Source organism: Labrus mixtus, chromosome 10, assembly GCF_963584025.1.
Source record: "Labrus mixtus chromosome 10, fLabMix1.1, whole genome shotgun sequence".
Taxonomy (NCBI): Eukaryota; Metazoa; Chordata; class Actinopteri; order Labriformes; family Labridae; genus Labrus; species Labrus mixtus.
In genome coordinates this window covers 25,574,268-25,597,711 of record NC_083621.1, presented here as the reverse complement: position 1 = coordinate 25,597,711, position 23,444 = coordinate 25,574,268, and the positions used below count along the sequence as shown (strand labels likewise).

At 41.1% G+C, this 23,444-nt stretch overlaps 1 protein-coding gene across 2 annotated transcripts in view; it reads left to right on the top strand.

Moving 5' to 3' along the window:
• The window catches only part of psd2 (pleckstrin and Sec7 domain containing 2), a 29,508-nt gene extending 6,529 nt beyond the window's left edge, over positions 1-22,979 (top strand). The window contains exons 2-15 of one of the 2 annotated variants that reach the window (XM_061048842.1): positions 983-1,526; positions 2,398-3,147; positions 11,793-11,990; positions 13,383-13,463; positions 14,474-14,586; positions 14,921-14,979; positions 16,849-16,938; positions 17,146-17,189; positions 17,295-17,485; positions 17,603-17,673; positions 18,832-18,989; positions 19,343-19,487; positions 19,762-19,905; positions 20,275-22,979. In XM_061048842.1, coding sequence (XP_060904825.1) covers positions 1,036-1,526; positions 2,398-3,147; positions 11,793-11,990; positions 13,383-13,463; positions 14,474-14,586; positions 14,921-14,979; positions 16,849-16,938; positions 17,146-17,189; positions 17,295-17,485; positions 17,603-17,673; positions 18,832-18,989; positions 19,343-19,487; positions 19,762-19,905; positions 20,275-20,496 — 2,757 coding nt within the window. In that variant the 5' untranslated portion in view covers positions 983-1,035 and the 3' untranslated portion in view covers positions 20,497-22,979. Of the gene's footprint in view, positions 1-982; positions 1,527-2,397; positions 3,148-11,792; positions 11,991-13,382; positions 13,464-14,473; positions 14,611-14,920; positions 14,980-16,848; positions 16,939-17,145; positions 17,190-17,294; positions 17,486-17,602; positions 17,674-18,831; positions 18,990-19,342; positions 19,488-19,761; positions 19,906-20,274 lie in introns of both variants that reach the window. The other variant, XM_061048841.1, reaches the window with a different exon arrangement.
• The last annotated feature ends 465 nt before the right edge of the window (positions 22,980-23,444 follow it).

The following is a 23,444-nucleotide window of genomic DNA, read 5'->3' as shown; positions in this document are numbered from 1 at the left end:
AGAGAAGATGCAGTTTTGCCCCTCACCCCTCAGTTAGCAAGGCAAATGTCAAACCACCAGGTGTTGCAGCGATGGAAGCGGGCAAGTGAACTGACCTAAATAGCCTCAGCGTTTTTCTAATAGCTCCACGAGCAGAAACGTGGTAAAACTAGGATAAATATTGGAGCTGCTTCTGAAATTGGAGAGAGGTTAGAACGCAGACTGATGCGGAGATGATTAAACACAGAAGCTTCAGTGTGCGCAAGACATCAACTCTAGGGAAGAGGGGGCGGGGGGAAAAAGCTCTCCAATGTTTTGAATTTGGCCTGCAGTACCCATTATAGAACGCTTGGTGTCAGAGTTACATATTATTCCTCTAAGGGCTAAGCTAAAGCACTTGCAACATTATGAATTTAAAATTAGCCCACATCTGCACCTGCCACAAATCTGTCCTCTCGATCATGATCCTGTTCATTTCTACTTTACTTCAAGATACGCTGTAATAACCCATGGATAAATCACTTTGTTTTTATATGAGGTTCTTATGCAAATCACTTGCATGCCAGTGTCATCAGAAAGTCTTGAATGCCAGTAAATATGTCACTGCAGCTGTGATGTAAGCCTCTTGCTGCAGATGATTCAGCAAAGCTCTGATCTAATGTTGCTGAGGACTCATATTAGGTGACATCCTTCTTCTTCTTGGCTTCCCTCTGCTCCACCAGAGCAGGACTCTGTGAAGAAAAAGGAGCTGAATTCATTTGTAGCAGCTCTTAAGCTCCACTAGCATCGTATCAAAATCCACTGTAATAATAAACAGCTTAAATTTAAGTTGTGAAAAAGGAAATACATAACTGGGCTGTGGTTCAATACTAGGTGTGTTTTGTTTTTCACACAGGTCACCAGATTTGATCTCAATCTTTTGTATTTACAAATACATCTTTATTTAACACAAGAATGCAACACAGTCTTCAATTCAAACATCACTGTTTCTTTTTCTCTGCAGAGGTTTCCCCTGGTTGCTGATCTAAAGCAACCTCACCCCAAGTGAGGAGCATCATGACCCAGGAGGGGCAGGCTCTGCCGTCTCCCACTCCACCAGAAAACCCAGTGAACGCAGAGTCAGCCACCTTTACTGACACTTTAGCAGAAACACAGAACAAGGCAGAGCAGGAGAAGCAGGGGGCCGGGGCAGTGAACGAGGTAGAGGAAGGAAAACAACAAGTAGAGACCAGAGAAGGAGAGGAGGAGGCACAGTGGGAGACAACTGGGGAGGGAGAGGGGAAGGTGAAGGATGAGGAAGGGGAAGGTGAGTTGGAAGAAGCAAGGTTAGATAACAGTGGTGATGAGGATCCACAGACAGCGGGAGGGTTGGAGGGAGAGGAGGAGGGGATGGGAGGGAAAGGATGTGTGGAGGTTATGGAGGTAAGCTCACCTGGGGAGGAGGTTGGACATGAAGAGGAGAGGATGAAAGAAGAAGAGGAGGGGAAGAAAGATGAAGAAATGCTACTATCTACTGAGGAGGCAAATCCCCCCAAACAGGCTGGAAGGTTTGTTCATCAACTTATTTTTACTGACACATGTCATTTGTTGCTTTCCTTTAACTTAAACTTTAACTTTAGATGTCAATGTGTGCTGAAAGTTAGAACTACCAGTGTCCAGTCAGATCCAGCAAAAAGTCAACCTCCATACTTTCATCAAATATCCATATATTCAAGATATTATATCAACTTAATCAATGGTTTTTCATAACTTTGCTCTTGATAAGCAGACTGATTTACAATACACACAACTTCCTTCAGCCTTCGTGTGTAAGGTTGTCCTTGCGGTTTGGAAGACTGTGTCCATGTTTTCTGGTCTTATTAAAACAGAGTGACATTTTCCCCACTGGATTTTTTTTAAAATGTTAAAAGTGTTTTCTCTGTATATAATTTGCCAAATTAGCATTCCACAAATTAATAGTAAAAGGCTTAAATTAATAATTAATGGTCTAACTTTCAAATAGCAAAATGAATGACTAAACCAATTGATATTAAAATGTAAAAAGTCAAGTTAAGAATGTGCCAGAAGAAATATGTTTGTTATCAAATGGTTTACTGTGAAGATATTTGGATAAATTGAAATATGTGATATTTAAGATCTTTCTAATTGCTAATGTGTTTGTGTTTTATCGCTTGTGTTTTTATTTACATCAGTACAGAAAGCAGAGCACCTTAATAGATTCATATTCTTATGAACAAAATATTCAAAATCATGAAGGTTTGGCAAATGAAATTCCGGCTGATCTTTTTTACAATTCTGCGTTCTTTCTCAGAATAAATAATTGTATCAACAATAAGTATGAGTCATGTGCTTTGCAATTCATATGTTTGAGCTATGTGGTGGAGATAATTTCACACTTTTCTCTCTCCATGTTAACAGACTAGCAAATGGCATAGGTGGAAATGAGAAGGATGATGAAGCAGGTGAGGAGGACGAAGGAGGAGACGAGAGGGGGACTCATACACACTTGGACGCTTTCAGCTCAAACTTTGAGACAACAGTGGAACAGGCGGACACAGAAGTGGAAGAAGAGGAAGACGTAAATAAAGACGGAGAAGTGACAGAAAATCAGGACAGCTTCAGCTCTGTGTTTGAACAGATTGTTGAGCAAGTTGATGTTCAGGAGGATGAAGACGATCAGGAGTTGGAAGAGGAGGAGAGGGAAAAAGGTAGGGTGGACAACAAAGACGGCTTTAGCTCCACTTTTGAGCGCATTGTAGAGTCTGCTCTGCTGAGGGGCGGGACCTGCTACAGCAGCCTGGACTCCTTGGATGTTCTGTCACTCACGGATGAGACAGACAGCTGTGTCAGTTTTGAGGCGCCACTAACACCTCTTATCCAGCAGAGGGCGCTGTTTCAGGGACCTGAACCACTTGAGCTGGAGCTGGAAACTGTTCAGGAGCAAGAAGGGTGTGAGGCTGGACCAGAGTCCCCAGGTAGTGAACTCACAGCTGGAGAGAGTATTGCTCTTGGAGCTGGAGTAGGAGGAAGCCCGCTGAGAACCACCATACCAGGGAGCAGGTCCGAGTTTGTGTTGAGCCAGCCCGGGCGCTGGGCCATTCATAATGGATATCATACAGACTCCCAGGGAGCCATTGAAGGCTGTGGAGCCATGATCAACTCTGTCAGGTAAGAAGACCATTTTTTACATGTTAAGATGTTACTGTAGAGCAGTCTTTTTTTCAAATGACCAATAGAAGCTGCAAAAGTCTGAATTTTTAATCCTACAGGGGCTTGAAGGATAACTACAATACAATTACAAAAAATATTCTTATATCATCATTAGGTCTTTGATGAGCTGAAAGGATTTGGTCTGCCACACATTTTTAAACTGTAGCCATGAACTAATGAAATCTTTTTTCACTCAAGCGACAAACACTTAGTCTGTTTTTACTTAACCTAAGATAGGAAGCTGTTATATATGACACACTTTGATTTAACACTTTGATCTACATCTCATGCTTCCTGTCCATGATATGCATAGAGTCCAAGGAACCGGGGGAATACAGAAACAACTGACAAGACTGTCTTTTACTACCTTATCAGCAATAACAAAGATACAGGAAGAACATGTGGAACCCCTCAGGAGGGATTCGGTAACAGGAACCACATGGGAAAAGCCATGTAACATAAACTACAGCAAAAGCTCTAGATGGAGCCCTACTATACAGCTCGTAACTGACCTGCTAGAACGCCAAATAGATGTAAGGAACTAAAACATGATTATCTGGCTGTCAGGATTTGTTTATAGACTTTCTTGGTGCTACCACAGCGATTTAAGACTCTCTTACCCCTCTCTTACTCCTCCCCTCGTCTTCAGATGTTGTCCTTAAAGCACAGTCTTGCTTCCTGACTGCCAGTGCCAAGCTGAATGAGCTATTGTTTATGTCATGACATCATCGTCTTCAGCTCTCCTCTAGCCAGCAGGGTCTTGGATTAAGTGTGTGTGTGTTGTACATCTGCTATCAGCCGTAAAGGGATACTTTAAAATACACTCACAGCAGTCTATTCCTCTGGTGATTTTAAGATATTTACAAATATCGTACAAATTACAGTGTGGTAAATGCCATTTCCAAAACAAATTCAAGTTGAAGCACATATTTTTCTGGTTGTAATCTTCTGAAGGAGTGTGCATTATTTTAATAGAAATGCTTTTCTATTCTATTCTATTTGAATTAAATTGTAGCTTGAAAAGCAAGGTTATTACATGCTAATAGTTAAAATACCCTTCTTGTTATGTTTCTTGGACTGACTCTCAAGAGTGCACGAGCATAGAGGGGCTTTGAGTTATATGCTTACATCAGCATGCTATTATACCCATATTGGTAACGCTAATGAGCCAATGTTTTGCTTGCAAGATGTGCAGCTTTGAACACGGACACTAAGCAAGTTTGTTTATACTATATGTAGGTTGGATTACAACAGAAGCACATTAACATTTACCGCATTTTAAGAAAATTTTAATTGGACTGCTAATCACTTTACGAGATTCAGATCTAATGAGGTCCCTACCCAAGAAATCGAGAACAGATCTTGTACTTATGAGATCCTGATGGATTGACATTATAAGCCCAGCCCCTTCAGAAACACATTTAGATGTCTGTACTTGTCTAGACTTTTATCCTGGCTGCAGTGTATGGGGAAGGATGCTCTGGTAGATATATATATATAAACATCACGTAAGCTAAGTGTTGACAAAGACCATGCTGGTTTTAGTGATTGCTGGTAAGTGCCTTACACAGTATACTTACAGTATATCTTAATATCTAAGTTATTCTGCTGTGATCAGATGATGTTAATGCGTCGGTTTGACGAGATGGAAAATTAACAAGACCAAGCTGCAGCTCCACAGAGTGTCCAATAGTGGCTGCCACTTCCCTAGCTCTTTTTACCATTGAGCACTAGTTATATAACTGACAAATATTAATTTAATCATGTTTGTATTTTTGGTCAGGTAGTCTATGTGTTACTTTTACAGTTGTGTCCCTCTGTGCCCTGCAGGCCTCGGTTAGGTTAAAGCTTAACAATAATCTATGAAGGCCGCCAATAACCCCCAGGGAACACTCTCTGTCTGTCTGTTTAGCAGCTAGCTACTGTATATAACCATCTAGATCTACCACAGACTTGGATACTAGTTGAATGCTGCTTAAATGACAATGGTGAAGCAAACAAACAGACACATATCAGGAAATGCTAAGGGGAAAGAAGACGGGCTCACAGCAAAATGATGCTCTGAGTCCCATCAGAGCACAATTTAATATAGGGGCAAGGAAAGTGTTGTATTAATTTCTCTTCACATGTGCATGTATTTCTCTTTTGTACACATGTGCATCTACTGCACGTTTGAATGTATGGTAGCTGCATGGGAAACTTGCCGAGTGTGTGTTCCTTCCCTTTACATACAGTACCTACCAGATCTAAACCCAAGCAGAGAACATCAAAGCCAGGCGCAGTTGTGTCAACATCAGAGAAGCAGCTCTGCAGTGTGCACTAATCTTTTTCATATACACTTGAAGTGCACACACACAGTGCAGGAAGGTACACATGTTAACAACACACTGGCCACCAGCATGTGTGCATAAACAAAGATGTGCATGACGCTCATTTATCCTAATGCTCGCTCAGTGACACAGATATGGAGACGCTCATATTTCTCTTGCACACACACTGAGTCGTTTCTCCTTTCTGTTCTCAATTACACACAGACACGTGGTTCTTTATCGCTGCTGAAACATATCCAGATTATTCTTTACTGGCTCTGAGTCTGCTATGTGATTTGCGATTTGTGGTGGGTGAATACCCCTAACATGCTCCGTCGGCACGCAGTCCAGGAAGCCATCGTTCAGGAGAATATCCTCCGCCTAGAGCTCAAGGAACTAACGTGCCAGGTCCTAGAGGACAGCAATGCTAATTTAGAGTGCCAGCATCTGCAGCGACTACAGCAGGAGGAACAAGATGAACAAAATTTGGAACCAGTATCAACTTCAACAGTATTCAACAATTGTGTTAGCACTGTCTCTAACCTCCACACAACATTGGAGAGGCTTTTCAGCCAAGACTGTCCAGAAGGTCTAGAGCTTCCAGTGTCTTACAGTTCATTTTGTCCATCTGGTGCCTTTTTGTAGAGGAGCTTTTACATACAGAATACTGGCTTATAGGTTAGACTTCTAGGATGACCAGACACCATCATTAAAGGAAGAATGTGCAACTTTTTGATCCAGTAGATGTCCCCCTTGAGCACCAGCATTAAACCAAAACAATCCGCTGTTTGTGACACCTCTGTCATAGTGGCACACCTCCAACCCCCCTCCACCCACGTTCACACTAAGGAGTTATCAGTTAGAAAACATGCCATAATTAAGCAACATTCAGCGGACAAAATTGTCCTTTGCTCGAGCTGCAGTTGCCTGTGGTCTGCATTGTTGTGTTAGCATGCTAATGTTAGCACACTTTGGTTAATTCGTAGCATCATATTGCACATAAATTGACACATAATGACAGTGATCTAAAGACACTGACGTGACATCAAAATAAGCAGTGAGTTTGTTCTTCTTTTCTCTAGTCCTTGACTAAAACAGCTCAAGGCCATCCAGTCCATGTAAACATGATGTAAACAACACAGCTGGTGGACTCGCTTCTCACTCATTGTAGCCAGTCATGACTCAGAGAGACATTGACATAGTATATACTTGATTTCTGCTGTATTTATGTGTCAAATGTCTTACATGCTGCCTTTAATGGTGTCAAAGTTACTTTTCAAAGAAAAGGTGGAATCATAAAATATTCTCAGCTTATTTTTTCTTTTTCTCTCTGACTCTGACCCAATCTGCTTTTCCTTTTCCTCTATCAGTCTTTTATTATTCTAGACTCTGCAGCTGGCCCTCCTTGCTTTTTTATTCTTCTTTCTACTGGTTTAGAAGGAGGAAAGAGGGAAGGAATTAGATTGTGAAGTTCACATGCACCCATGTGTCACTGTTTCCTTAAAAATCTGTGTTTCTTTGTGTAGTGGTGAAACTCTTCATCACATTGTGTGTGATACTTGTCTTTATTTCTATGTATCCTTATATTAGTATAGGCTTCATTCATAACATTTATGCAGAGGTAGAATACATTAAACAACAGAGACATGTAGGCTTGTGTTACATTTACTCTTTATATAGGCTATTATTCACCATAAAGCTTAGATCCACTTCCTCATTTTAAAAATAGAGCTCAACACTTAGTTTACTCCCTAATTATTAGGATAAAGTGACCTTATCCAAGTTGTGTCAAATTGAAACAATAACCTATTGAGAAATACATGGACATAAAAACTTAGAATAGCTTTATGCTAGAAAGCAGTATAGTGACTTCAGTACAGCTCCACACTAATACAGAATCTGTTGCCTCGGAGTCTTTCTTAAAATGAAGTAGTGTTTGCTTGGGACACACATGGTCATTGTAAAACCACCACTAGGAACAGCATAGGTCGTCAAACGTTAGCTCCGCCCCCCTGACTTCTCCTCTGAGGAGCGTTTGGACAGTCAGGAAAGTTCAAGGAAAAAGCCAAATCCCACTCCTTGCCTGATGACACCACCGTGAAATAATGCTACAGTGGAGTTTAGCATCGTGCAGTTGTCTGTATTTTTGTATGGTGTGACTTCCGACTTCTGAGTTGCTTCGTGTGAGTTAAAAAAGAGCAGCTGGGCGATGCAGATCTTACCGACCACTGGATGATGAGGCGGTCGGACCGTCGCGCGCCTATATCCGCTGTTTTCCAAGACCCGAGGGGACAATGTGGAAAGAGGAATATGATGTTCACTTCGACCTTTTGCTGCAACTGCTGTGAGTTCAATGGTTCTATAAAAACAGAACTCATAATGGATAAAGGGTGGGAACATAAACATTATGCTGCGTGGCAAATTAAATTGTGAGCCAGTCTAAGGTAGTTGAACTCTTTACCCTGACGAAAAGTCATTTTCTACTTCTACAATAGTAGCCTACAGGAGGGCTTTATTCATGGTACGCTGTATTGCATTAAACGTGACTTAAAGATTATTAAGAAAGTTAGGTCTATAAACGCATTTTTCGTGTGTTGATCACTCCGTAGAGAAATACACAAGGATTTAATTAACGTAGCCTGAGGGCTGCTATTGGGCTGCTTCTAATTATTTTGATTATAAAAAGATAAAAATACATATTGTTTAGTTAACAGAATGTCAGTGTAGTGGCCTTCACTAGTCCAGAGCTCAAAGTGATGACTTCAAATATGAAAATGATTTTACAAATCAGGGATTTTAAAGCAGGTTTGTTAGGTGTGTATGTTTTAAGCCTAACTCTTCTGGAGGTATAGGATTGGTAGTAAATCCTGTGGGAAAGCAACATGGATACATGATGGATGTGTCTTTGTATCTGTGTCTGAGTTGTCCTTGTTGCTTACTATCCAGGAGTCCAAGATTGCAACAGTTTTCTTTGCAAAGATTTTATTTAATAGTCCTAGCAGATGACCTAATGAACACACACACACACACACACACACCAGGAGATATTCCGTTTGTGTTTGTCCATTGCATGTTGGTCTTAGTCAACCAATGTGTAAAATTAAATAGAAATTGTGAAATAACAGAATAGAAATCCCCCCCCATACACACCCCAGACATGGACAGACATCCTAACACACCTAGCACACAGGACGTCTTGTAGGTGTGGTTGCACAGCCAGAAAAGATTAGCATTTGAGTCACTGGCAAGCACAATCATGCTCTCCATCTCTGACGAGCTCACACACAGAGTGAGCCAGGTTACAGCGAGTGACTGTGTGCTTTTAGATAGACATATTGGTTAACTGTGTGCCACTTGTGCAGCAGTTACACCAACTATCTTGGCTCAACAATATGTATGTCGATATGTCATTCCTTTTTGTCTTATTGTTTTCTGTGTGTTTGTGTGTGCGTGATGGGCCTATTATAGCCAGACAGCAGTGGTAGGGCAGAGTCGCACAATTTAGCCCTGTGACTGCATTTTAATCAGATTCAGACAAACTACCTCGTCCTACTCTTCCGGATAAACAAACTCCCCACCCTTGGCTCTGGGATAATCACAGGCTCCCTGAAAATGAAACTGCTATCTGACAGCATTTGCAGTCTTGTTGTCATTTTTTGCCGCTGATGCTCCGATACAATATGGGTGAATGATTTTGAAAAAGCTACGATGTCATGTTGGAGGTTCTAATGCATCCCACTGATCCTCCGAACTGTGATGTTGGGGAAATACATACTAGTAGGGTCTCCAAAGGAAAATCAGTCCAAGGTCAGAGGCCAGATAAAAAGTATGATGATGTGAATCAGCTTCAAACAGAGTGTAACCTCGCCTGGAGCAGGGAAGTCAGGAGGAAGGCATGGGACTGACGCCTTCACATGGAAAGTCTTTGACTTTGTTTTTGCGTAGTCGTCAGTCTTTTTCATCAGTGTCTTTTCTTCTGATACCTGCTTTTGGCCACACAATACAAACTAATGACAGGCAGTCTTGAGGTTGAGTACTATCCCTTTCCTCCTCCTCCTTGTGGCACACAACACTTGGCTCCCATGGTAACCAGCATATCCCTCTCAACAACCGTGCGTAATGTATTCAATTTGTTAGGATAATGCAATTGGGCTGATCTGATTATGTAAAAAACGTCTGAATCAACTGGCCAGAATGCTGACACAGTGCCATGTCAAAGCACGCTGAACACAGGAAATAGATAGGGGTGAATAAGTGCAGTGTCTTTAGAACATTTGCTGAAATAGATGAGCTGTTTTTGCTCATTTGAGAAAAAAAACAGATCAATGAAATTCAGTTAAGAATATACTTTATTGATCCCGCTAGGGGAAATTAAATTTACACTCTCTTATTGAGACATGCTACAAACACAGGCTGAAATACACACACATAACATAACAGGATCTTATGGACACTAATGGAGCGATATCAGAGTGAAGGGGGCTGCCCATGATGCTTGTGGGAGGAGGGTGTGTGTGTGGGGGGTGCTCTCTGCCTTGCTCAAGGGCAACTCGGCAGTGCTCTGGCTACTAGACCACTTCCCAGATTTGGTCTGCACCAGGACTCAAACCAGCAACGCTCCAGTTCCCAACCAAGGTCCCTACAGACTGAGCTACTGCGGCCAGCTGTTCCTCTAATTTGTTTTCAACGTTTTTAATGTAATGGTTTTTAGTTTTAATCTTAGACAGCGTAAATAAAAAAGAGCTGAAAGAATCTGCTTGCTTCACAGAAAAGTGATACAAAAGCAACAAAATATTTTTTCATGAAGGACTGATGTATAGTGAGGTATACAGTCCAAGTTAGTAGCAGCTCAATATCCTAATCAACTTACGCAGGAAGTCATAAATGAATATGCAGGAGGACAGTAATTACTACTCTGCAGTGATGCTCTCGGTTCTCTTGATGACCATTGAACGGAGCGATAGAGTGTGAGCTCTCTGCTTGATTGTTCAGCTCATCAAACAGTGTCCTGCATTAAGTCTCTGCAGTGATGGCTGCTGTGCTTTCATTCTTCAAGTTACTTCCTGTTTACATTACAAGTGCTTTGACATGTTCCTTCCAGCTGGTGGAAGTCAATAAAAGCTGAAAGAGTCTGAAAGGAGGACGCTGATGATTCAGTATTTTTAAACACAGTTTGAATTCATCTCAGTTTGAGACAATGTTACGTTACACTAGGGCTGGGTATTTCCCACAATCCCACGATATGGTATCACAATACAGAGGCCACGATACGATACATATGGTGATTCAAATTGATTTTGGATGATGACCATGTCCTACACAGAATTCACTACAACAGCTGTTCTTTGCTTTTGAGAATAACATGAAAGATCCTACAACTTAAAACACTTCAATACAGGTCCTCAAATCCTAGAAATACATTAAACTATTTTAATCCGTTACACTGGTAAGCTTTTGATTAACTTCCAACAGGGTACACACTGTGTTCAACAACATCTGTTATTCATGAGGACTTGGAAGTCATTTATTGGCAATGAACTCCGATTGTTTCAAATGGTGTCTTTAAGTGTTCAGAAATTCTTACTGCTTCTTCTTACTTGAACTGCTCCTGAAGGCCTGAATAAGGACTTTCCTTTACTTGTTCAGCTGCCCTGCTTCATTGTCACACAGATGCACATTTTATCTCGATAGACAGCCTACTTATCACCATGAAATTGACAATTTGCTGTTCAGTTTGAGATTGTTTTTTTTTTTGTCTTCAGGGCAATTGAAGCTACATGGAACAGAGAATTCTTTCTCCCCCATATGCATCCCAAAAAAAGAACAAAAAAACCTTTGTTAACGTCTATAAAAAAAGGGGGGGGGGGGATTATTTTTTACTGTATTGTCGTCATATTGCTGCAGAGAAGAGAACATTTGAGATATGGCCTTTTCTACTGCAGCACTTAATTTTATATTATGTAAGAAGTTGACAGATAAGAGGAGCTTTATGAAGAGACTGGAGCAGGTGAAAGATCCATCACAATCATCTTTTAGATTCACTGAATGAAAGTAGAACATGAGGGGGGAAAGGGAATCTGGGTCAGTGTGATAACGTGTCATTAAAACCTCCCTTTGATATTCGTTTGTTTGTTTGTGCACATAGTTTAACGTAATGGAGTTTATCCTGAGATCTTCAGTTTCCTCTGTGTAGTTTATATTGAGAGGGCGTGTGGACATGTGTTTTATTTATAACCTAAACACCTGATTGTGTGTGTGTGTGTGTCTCTGTGTGTGTTTTTCTCTCTCCTCCAGTGATGCCAACCTTGCAGACGTGCTGTCTGACTCAGAGGAGTGTGATTTGGGCAGTCTGGAGCGTTTGGAGCGAGGTAGCACGGACACTCTGACAAATGGCTGCCGAGCCGACAGTGAGGCTGCTAAAAGGCTGGCCAAGCGCCTCTATCACCTGGAGGGCTTCAAACGCTGTGATGTGGCTAGACACCTGGGAAAGAAGTGAGTAAAAAAAACACATCATAACTAGAGAGACACTTATTAACTGGCAGGTGATTGGAACTGGCTGAATTTCAGCCTGTCTGGCCATGATCGGTGGGCGGTCCTCTCAAATATATCCCATATCTGTGCCGATCTCAGATTAACTCACACATGCCACATGTTTCATGCCATGCCCACAGCAAAACAACTCAGGGTGACAGCCCGAACACACAAGCTAACATGAGGTGGCCATCAGCAGAGGCAAAAAAAGCTTTGACCTTACTGGAGGATTCCTCCTCTTGCCTGAAAGTACCATGTTTTGTTTGTCATGCAACTGCACATATCTGTGATATGTCGAGATTAATAGCGTCTGTGATTGCTCTAAAAGATGTTGCCAATCCTCCTCATCGTAAACATAACCTAGTTCTTTTTCCCGTTTAACAGATGTTGTGTCGTAGCCAGATAATTTGTCATTAATAAACCATATATGGATGACATAAGGTCTACCTGTGGTGGACAATCTATCAAGCAGGCATGTTTCAAAGGGATTCTCTTTGGGAAACAATGCCTGGTGTTACTATTTTCTTTTACCCACTGTCGTATTTGTAGACGTTTTTGTTATATTCTGTCTTGGCCTGACTGATATGGGATTTTGGGGTCTATACCGATATCGATATTGGGAGTGAAAGAAAATCTGATACCAAGATATATCAGCTGATATCTTACTTAGATCTATGTTCGATGTGTAGAGATAGATATAGATATTAACATTTATTGCATTGATCCCTCAAATTCAGTTATCAAACACTTGTCGAAAAGATATGTAATGAAGACAAGATGGTCACTCAACTGGAAAGTAACTGTGCGTACAAACATCACAAGCTTGACACTGGGAAGTGATAATACTCGTTGTAATCCATATAGCGCCCTCTGCTGGTCAAAGGGAACTGCTAGTGTAATGCAAAGAAACTCCAATGAAATGCTATTGGCTGGTAAATAAATCCAGATATATCGCCACAGATCTGTGATAGAATTATCTGATACTGATAGTCATTGGATATACTTATAATAGGCCGATTAATTGGTCAGGCTCTAATTCTGTCAACAATATGGCTTGAGAGGTTTGGGTTGCGCTATAAGGGAGTCCTCCTGAGGAATTAGTCGGTGCATCTCTAATCACACACACAGTAACAAAAGCATGATTACTGATGCACTAACAAACAACAGAAAAAAAGATGAAAATGTGTTTTACTGCTTCCACATGTTCATTATTTGCACACATGTAAATATACAGATGTAGTTTATTTCTATTTGTAGTATGTAGTTTATTACCATCATCTTGTGGATGTATTAATAAGATATTAAACACAAGCTCACTTTGTTGACGCTCTCTCTCTCTCTCTCTCTTTGCAGTAACGACTTCAGCCAGTTGGTGGCCTCCGAATACCTTGGCTTTTTTGATTTCTCCGGCCTGTCGCTGGATCGAGCCCTGAGGTAATGTACACTCAGCACTTGGAAGTGATGGGTATGTGATGTAGTCATCAATACACATGAGTGTATGTGTCCTTCACTTTACCTCTTCACAAGGCATTAGCTTTGTTCTCATCGTGTTGGGTCCAGGTAGGCAGCGTGGCCGATCGCTGCAAGGTAAATCACGGCCTTGTAGCTGACATGTTCCTGTCTCAAAGTGCTGCTTCAGCCCCCGTGTGTTCAGCCTAGAGGCCTTATTATGTGTGTGTGCACGACTGAGCCAGAAAGCCCAACTGTTGCTGAACGTGACATGCTAACTTCTAAAAGTCCTGCATTCATTTGGAAACGATTTGAACCTTATTCTTGTCAACATTTTATAAACACATAATCTGATTCATTAAGGTGTCTGTAGTTGCCTCTTAATTATCTGGCATCTTTATTTGTCCTTCAGTTCTCTTGATCTTGACTTAATTATCACATTAGGGTTAGACATATCAGCCCAGTGCTTAACAAAGCATTAGCTTGATTTTTAAATATTTTGCTGATTAGTTTTTATCTATCTATTTCTCCGAGGCTATTTCCTCTTGTTTGTCTTGATTTGTCAAACTTAACCATGTCCAAATCCACACACATAAAATGTTTAATAATAATGAAAAAAGCTGAAAATTCTCCGATATCAGAAGTTGGAATCATCCTTTATTTGACACATTTGCTTAAAAACGATCTTTTTTAATTTCATGTCCATAGATTAATTGAATGATGACTATCTGTTTCAGCTCTACATCACTGTCTACATATATCTGTACTATGTAAGAGTATGAAAACAGCTGACTATGGCAAACAGACACAAGATCGAATGGATTTAAACAATCTGTTAGATGATTCTTGAAGCTTTGGCTTTCATGTAACGGTTCATAACATTTTCCATCAAAGTGTCATAACTCTATTCTTCGTCCAATTCTACACACTGCCAGACATATTGTGGTATAGTTGTGGTGTGATGCTTCACCGGTCAACATTTGTCTTCCTGACAGAAACTTCTTAAGGGCATTTCCCCTGATGGGAGAGACCCAGGAGAGAGAGAGAGTCCTTGTACATTTCTCCAGACGCTTCTGTCACTGCAACCCTCACACGCCATCCTCTGAAGGTCAGAGATGTGAGGATGACGATGGTAGTGATGATGATCTTTATTACATTCTTACAGAATCATTAAGACACGTTCTTCACAATATGTTAATGTATACTATCATTAGTAAAAACCTGTTTGTCTAACTGACTTTAAGTACGTAATTTCACTGAAGGTCTGAACAGAACTAACTGCATCACATATTCACTGCATTGTAACTAATCTATTCAAATACAGCACAAGCTGAGATGAATTTAGACTGCAGGTATCTACAGTACGCATCTCTGTCTCGATGATTCTATCTGTATGAGTAAACATTTAGCTGACCTTGGCTTTGTGTATTTTCCCCTCACAGACGGCGCCCACACATTAACCTGTGCCCTCATGCTGCTCAACACTGATCTACACGGACATGTACGTACTGAAACACCCTTTCTCTCTCGTTCTGCAGGCCTCAAATGTCTCTTAATCGTCCTGCATAACTAAATATAAAGACAATCAGGCATGCAGATCTTCCTTTCTGTCATTGTCTTATATTTCCCCCCGTCTCTGTCGTCCTCAGCTCTCTGTCTCTCCTCTCTGCGGCCTACTTCCTGACCTTATTCTGTCTCTTCTCTCTGCTGCTCAAATAGTCACATCTATTCACTTGTAAACTGGAGCACAGGAGTGTGGGCAACATGTCGTAACCTATTCGTATGGTACCATAGGTCCTGTGCTTTCCTGTGCTTTGCTTTTCCTTGACCCTCCTTCCCTCCTTGCCAAATGTACTTTTAGGGAATGAACCTCCTCTAACCCTATCCCTTTTTTCTCTCTTTTGGAATTCCCATTCCTCCTTTCCATCTTGCCCTTGCTAACAAAAAATGGCCCCCTGGTCTCTCTCTGCTCCTGCAGGTGGTAAGTGTGATTATGGAACTAAATCTTTGTTAAACTCATTTCCCATTCTTGTCAGCTAGCAATATAATTAAGGTCATTGTATTAAATCAATGTTATATAGTGCTAAAGTAAAAGATGAACAGACAAAGGTATATCATTTTTTTAAATCGTTGTTTCTCACTGAAGAGTTGTTCAGAAGAGAAGAGGTTAGAAACAACCTTTTATTGATATCTGTTCCAATCAAGATGTTCAAATAAAAATGTGCTTTTAGCAAAAATAGAACATCCTTAAATAAAGGTTCAAGCTTGATCCCAGATCAAAGGCATGTTGAAGGGCCTTGAGATCCTGTGTTTATGTTACAAAATATGATGTCATATGTATATTCCTTATCTTAATTTGAAGTTGCAAAAGGAACTTCTGTGATTCAAGACATATTTCAGACTTTGTATAACAATAAAAATATATCAATCAACCAATGATATATAGAAAGTGAACAGCAGATAGGGATTATGGGCGGCAGTAGCTCAGTCTGTAGGGACTTGGGTTGGGAACCGGAGGGAAGTTGTTCTGGTAGCTGGAGAGGTGCCAGGGCACTTCCAGAGTACTGCTGAGGTGCCCTTGAGCAAGGCATCGGACCCCTAACTGCTCTAGTGCGCTCCCTGTGTAGCAGCCCCACTCTGAAATCTCTCCACTAATGCATGTCCACAGCTCCTGTTAGTGCAATAGTGTGAGAAGCATGTCTCTAAAAATAACAGTGTAAATCAGAATTTCTCTCAGGGAGTAAATTATTTCAAAATCAAAAATTAAAATTCACATTTTTGATAACATTAGAAGTTTTTCCTTGTCAGTGTTGCCATCTGCTGAATGTTTCTAAGTTGTGTGCTCATGGTGGATTCGTTTTGGTTCTCTATCGATACTATACCAAGGAGAACAGTCTAGACCTGCTCTTTTTGTGTGTCATGAGATAACGTTGAAATACTGAACATGTACTATACAATAAATATTGACTGATTGATTCATTGACTAAGTGACTGATTGATTCATTGACTAAGTGACTGATTGATTCATTGACTAAGTGATTGAGTCATTGATTTATTGACTGATGGATTGATAGAATAAAAAATGTGCTCAGTAGTTTGTGTAGTTGGGTTGCTGCTGTGAAGAAGGCCAAACTCGGTCTCCACAGAGGTGGAAGAAGTGTGACTCAAAGGCCACAAACCTAATCATTTTTGTTTCTATTTTATAACAGCAGCATCATACTGCCACCATGTGGACTCTTGAAGAACTGCATTTAAGTTGAAGGAGATGAATGTGCAACTTCTGTTGGTTACTGAGCTCTGCTAAAGATGAACAATCTCACCTTTAACTTGAACTCACCGTTTGTTTGTGTCTGTCTCTCCTTCCTCTCAGAATATCGGAAAGAAGATGTCCTGTCAGCAGTTCATCAGCAATCTAGACGGGCTCAACAATGGTGCTGACTTTCCTAAAGACTTATTAAAGGTACAGATCTCCCCCTGAGAGAGTTTAGCCACCAACCATTCTGTCAGCTTGTTTGTTTTTTTCCCCATCTACACATTTTAATTAAAATACGTCTTCATTCTTCATTCAACCACCCGATCATAAAGTAATGATAATAAAGTCATAAAGTTAAAAATACTAAACAAAAGGAATCTTTACAATTTCTCCCGTCTTTGCCTTCCCACACAGGTCCTGTATAACTCAATAAAGAATGAAAAGCTGGAGTGGGCCGTGTGAGTACGCCTGTCTGTTCATCAGAAGGAAAAGGTTTTCAGATGTGGCTACCCTTGAAAATGTGTCGCTCAGCTTTATCTCAATGGATTTTTTTGTGTGTGCAGTGAGGAGGAGGAGCTGAGGAAGAGTCTGTCAGAGCTGGTGGAGGAGCAGTGTGAGGGTGGAAGTAAGCGTGTTGCCAGGGTAACAGACGGCAGTAACCCTTTCATTGCCATTCCCATTCTATTAAATGCTGTCACCTACAAACACGGCGTACTGAACCGCAAGAGCCATGCTGACATGGACGGCAAACGCAGTGAGTGTTTCACACACAGATTTGCACAAACACACACTCACAAATGTTTTACTGAAGTTACCGTAGCGGCAAATCATTTATCATGCAATGTTTTTGCGTCACTCTTCCCTCTTCCAGCCCCGAGGGGTCGCCGTGGTTGGAAGAAGTTCTATGCAGTTTTAAAGGGGATGATCTTGTATCTCCAGAAGGTACCACATCTCGTCCTCTGCTCTGTTACCATAGAAACACATCCTCCATTTCTGTCTTTGTGTGGATGCTGTTAGCGCCTCTGCTGCGTGTGTGTGAGTGTGTGAGTGTTATTGGAGAGGGAGTGAGATAGAAGGTTCGTCCATGTCTCTTAAGATAGATCCATTCATCCCACACTTGCGTATTTTCTTTGCGTCTTAGTCCCACCCACTAGAGACGCATGGAGACACCAGCAATTGAAGCAAAGTAGAGAACCAAAGAGGAATTATGTGTTAAGAAACACAAGACGTCTCGCATGAAGGAACGTCTGTTTGTGATGACGGCGTCAGCTGATCACAGCTGGATCAGCTGTCAGTTGTGATTACACACTGAAACAGAGCTTTGTGTCTGTATGTTTCCTGATGAGAAACAGCAGCACATGAAGAACAATGTGCAGTCTGTTTATTATTCTGTGTCCCGGTTAGAGGCATACAGATCATTTTTATCAATGACTTGATTATTATTTACTACTATCTGATTGTGAACACAGATACTTTTATGATGAACACTGGACATGATTCATGCAGTTTTAGCTTTCAGGAAATCAAAGAGCACTTACCAAATGTGACGGTCATTAATGATCAGCATTCGATGAAGCTTTTTATGATCATAAATGTCTGAAGTGTTTCTTAATGGCTCAACCTGTGATGTCACAAGTTGGGTTCTGGTATAAAAATCCCCTCCCCTCCCCTCCCCTGGTATCTCCACCTCCAGCCTAGAGCAAAACTTTTGTGCAGGTCCGCCATTTTTATTCTCTCTACAGAGGAGTGATGTCTAACAGGAAAACTCAGGGGGGGGCTCATTGCATTTAAAGAGACACACACACCAAAACGGAGCGTTCTGAGAGAGCTGGTTTATACAGGGTCACAAACCTCCTCTGGTGCTTGATTCATGTTATATTTTGACCGAAGCACAGCACAGATGTTTCATTTAGACCACAGGGGACTGTTTGAAAAGGTGGATAATATGTCCTCTTTAAGGGAGGGAATGAGACATGGCTGCTCTACCATGTGTTTGTCTCCCTCTGCTGTTGGAAAGTTTGTACTCCTGCAGTTATCTGCTAAATGTAACAGAATGACTTCAACATCACATTATTTCTGTTTGTTACCTCTGTTACCCAGGATGAGTACAAGCCTGATGCTGACATTTCAGAGGTGGACCTGAAGAATGCAGTGCGGATCCACCATGCATTAGCAACTCGAGCCATGGACTACAGCAAGAAAGCCAATGTACTGAAGCTCAAAACCTCGGACTGGAGAGTCTTCCTGCTGCAGGCTCCGTAAGTCACTGAAGTCACAATATCATCAGTCATCAGTTTATACTACGTATTATTAGTTATGCTGCAAAAGGGTAGACATTAGAAGAAAAACACGATTCATGCAATTTAGAGTTTTTCATTTTAAATATATATTTTTGTCCCATTATGCTACGTAGCCTCCTCCTATGCAGAGTTTGGCAGTCACAGGTGGTATTTAGGCTGACATATAAAGGGGTAGGGGCTGCTGTGACAACAACAGTCTGAGCTACAGTTTAATCCCAATTAGTTGTTCCTGGTTAAATAAACTTTAAATGAAAAATGTATGATTCATCCTTCTATCTCTGGCATTTTGCTCTACCCGGCTCTCCTTCCAGTGATGAGGAGGAGATGATGTCTTGGATCTTCAGGATAAATCTGGTCGCAGCCCTGTTCTCTGCTCCGGCCTTTCCTGCTGCTATCGGCTCCATGAAGAAGTTCTGTCGGCCTATTCTGCCATCCTCCTCCACCAGACTCAAACAGGTACACACACACACACACACACACCCACAGGAGCAGGCACAGCCATTGCACTATATGTCACATTTTAATCATGAAACATATATTAATACTGTCAGTACTTTATGGCAATGATTGATGCTTTTTCTTACAAGAAAATACAACAGTATGCAAAATCCTTCTTCAAAATCTCTGAGCAGGGTTGGGTACTTAACACATTTTCTATTTGTGTCTGCCGGTATCTGATTGGCTGTTTGGGGTATCTCTCGGTTTTTTCTCCTTGCTGTGATTGGTGCAGGGGGAGCAGCTGCTGAGTCATGAGAGCAAGCTGAAGCAGATGAGCCTGGAGCTGGAAGAGCACCGGAAAAACTCGCCCTCAGCTGACCCCAAAAGCCGTGAGTGGGAGGAGTTCCGGCTCAAAGAGCACTACCTCACGTACGAGGTAAAGGCTTTATACATCCTCAGCTAATTTGTCTGGAGGGTTTTATGGGGACACAAACAATATGTCAGATCAATGCAATCATCATTCATAATTGTGTTTTATTTTACACTCTCTTTTGCAAAATTCACTTCATTGAAATGGAAACATGAAAAGCTTCTTTTTAGGCGTCCTGAACTGTAAATCATTGGATTAACACTTGAATGATATTAAGGAATACATTTCACACAACCTCTGTCCAAAAATGTCAAGCCAGCATAGATGTACATTTCTATTCTAAACAATATAAAATCAGGTAATAAATCTTGTTTCATTTTCTCTCTTGTCTATATTCTCACTTCTCCTCCTTCTCCTTGTCTCCTCTCTGAGCAGAAAACTAGGTATGAAACGTACATCAACCTCCTGCAGGCCAAACTCTGTGCAGAGACGGATGACCTTGAGAAGATTGAGGCCAGCGTGATGGGTGGCCTGATCATTGAGGGTGGCCTGGCTGGCCGGGAAAGCCTCCTCCGCAAGACACAGTCATCTCCGTCCATCAGTCAGGCTCATGGTGGGCTCAATGGGCGGGCAGCTGCCCTAGGACACAGGAGCTGAGGCAAGGAAGGAAGACCAGAGACCACAACCCACTAAACAACATCCTGCAGTTGATCCTCCCACTTCTATCTGGCTTTCCTCGTAGTATTTTCTCGTTTTTGTTTTCTCTGTAGCTTCTGTTATTGCAATCTCTCTTATTGCTGACCGTTGGCAGCAATAAGAGAGATTTCCATACATAATCCTTCCCAGATTGTTTTTTTTACCATGGTGAGGAACGAGTTGCTATCTATAAGCAATAGATAAAGATGTAGACCGAATGTTTGATACTCAACAAGTGACCCTGCCAAGACTCATTTCTTTGAACTTTTAGTGTTGCACATTACATTCATCTTAACTGTGATCCCTATTTATGAAAATATCATCAGTATTATTTTGAAATGAATCTCAGAGCAATGCAGTTTTCTTTATTTCAAATGTGTTCTTTGTTATGAGCAGAACTTTGAGTCATAAAAAAGTATTAATTCAAGGCCGGATATAGTACTCACAGAGAGAGAGAGACGGCTGCTTTGCCGTTGTGCTCTCTGTCCTGTCCTCGTCATGCAGTCCATGAGTCAGGCAGTGTCTCGGAAAGAGATGGTACTACTGTAGCATTTTGGCCTTTTATTTCTCTCGTTTACGCACCTAACAAAACACAAGGACCTACAGTACGGGTGGAGTGTGACGTGTTTATGATACAGCATACTCTTATCGGAGTTTCAGAAACTCTTGATAAGAGCCTTTAAGAAGGACCAAGTCCCTGCCATGTATAGCATATTTATTTATTTATTCCTTCAATCCTTTATTCACAGCAGTAGAGCATGCTTACTCTTTTTCAGCATTTCCTTCTTGACATGCATTCAGTCTCATTTATATGTACCTGTGAACGAGCTGCCAAGTGGAACAACGTTGGTTTGAATTGTTCAATATGCTGTTTCTCTACAGAGACTGGAGGTGGAGTGCCTACTTGTTGAGAGATTGGGGTGTGTAAGTCACCTCCTTTACAAAGCAATCAAGTATATTCCTTGTGTTTGTTTTAAGCTGTCTGTGCTCCAAATATTCACATGTATTCAATTACTATTTTCTTTTTTTTTTACAACTTAAACCTGAACTGAAAAGAATAATATGTGGCTAAATAAATTAATTGTGCCATGTTTCGATTTATACCAAAAACATGTGCACTGAGCTGATTGAGAAGTGTGTGTGTGTGTGTGTGTGTGTGTGTGTGTGTGTGTGTGTGTGTGTGTGTGTGTGTGTGTGTGTGTGTGTGTGTGTGTGTGTGTGTGTGTGTGTGTGTGTGTGTGTGTGTGTGTGTGTGTGTGTGACTGTGTGTGTGTGACTGTGTGTGTGCGCGCGCGCGCAGGCTTGTTCAATGGCATGCAAGGTGAGGTGGTTCCAGTGAAAAGATGTTGAAGCTGTTGGCATTGGGGAGTAAATACAGCAGTCAGAAAATGTTTCACAGGACTTTATTGAGCATGTTTGGTGAGGAAACAATACAATGGTCTTCTGTTGAACAACACAGCCTTCACAATCAGGCCTGGATCAAAAGCATCTTCAGCCCTCAGGCAGCCGTTCTCCTCCTGATAACATTTGTATATTGAACTGAAACAGATCCAACAAATATCTTGTTCCAATTTAAAAACATAGAAGTAGCTGGCATGGCCTCATATTGGAAATCAACTAGTGTTTGTGTTTAGAGAATAAGATGTTTTTGAGGAAGCTTGCACTTATTTCCCAAAATCTTAGAGAGGATGGTAGCGTAGCAGAACATGTCATATTAAGCCTGTTTCTAATTGGACGAGAACTTTTTGTAATTTTAGGAAGTAGGGGATGTGGTGGGAGGGATGGTGGTACTGCTATTTATGAGCACCTTAATATTTACAGACCCAACTAAACACACACACATTTCTCTTTTATGTAATTTGCTTATGACACAACTGTAGATCAGTAAGTGTAGTTCCTCCTCTGTCCCAGTGTGGCTCAGAAGTATATCCACAGAACTGGACTGGTGGATATAGACAGTATGAACAGTAACATCTCCGCTTGTCACAGCGTATAACACATTTATAGTTTCCAATGAGGCCTGGGATCCTTTTGAGACTGAGCTGGTAACCTGGAACCACAACTGGAATCCTGGAATTGAATGCTTGTAGAGACTAAAATGCTGAAGTGGAGCTGAGTTTTTCAAAAGAAAGTACCTTTTTTTTATAAAGCTGAACTGTTTGGATGAATAAATGCTTTCTTACACGGAGACTTGCCCCCTTATAGTCACTTTGGCTGTTGTGATAACCAGTGTTTCCCGATGTTCTAGGGTAGGTCTGTGCTGTATTATAGGATTGTTTATATGTTTATTTAAATAAGTACAACCTTGGCACTTTGATGTCGGTGTTGGGTCTGCTTTTTTGTTTGTATATTGGAACTTTTCTGACAGGATGCTCACACTATGTAAAGGACGTATTTACTGAGTTTAAGTCTGTGCTTCATAAAGTCAACTTTTATACAGATAACTGTGCCTATTGATCTTTTTTTGTGAATATAAACTGAAGGAACAGGATGCCACTGGTATCTTTGTATATACACAATGCTTTGTGTAATCTTATGAACAGTTTTTTTAATTTCAGTTCAAAGCTGCAATATACAGCATTTCCAACATCGGTAAGTACACGGTCTTCACACTTCTGTTTATCTTTGTTCACTTGGCATAGCCCAGACTATCCTCAGAGTATGAACCCTGAGCTGTGTTTGTGCACACTCCTTGGAACATTAGCAGGAGGTCTGTGAAGAGATATAAAAGACCGTATACAGGATGTTGACAAAGCCACCAGGAGGTTACGTATTCATTTGTTGACTGGCATTTTGATAGCTTGAAGAACGCTTAAGGCCAGGTTATTTTTCTGGAGTCAGCAGTGATCATTTTTAGATGAGAGGAGTTATAGGAGCTATAAATTCTGAGAGGAGTAGCTCATAGCCGA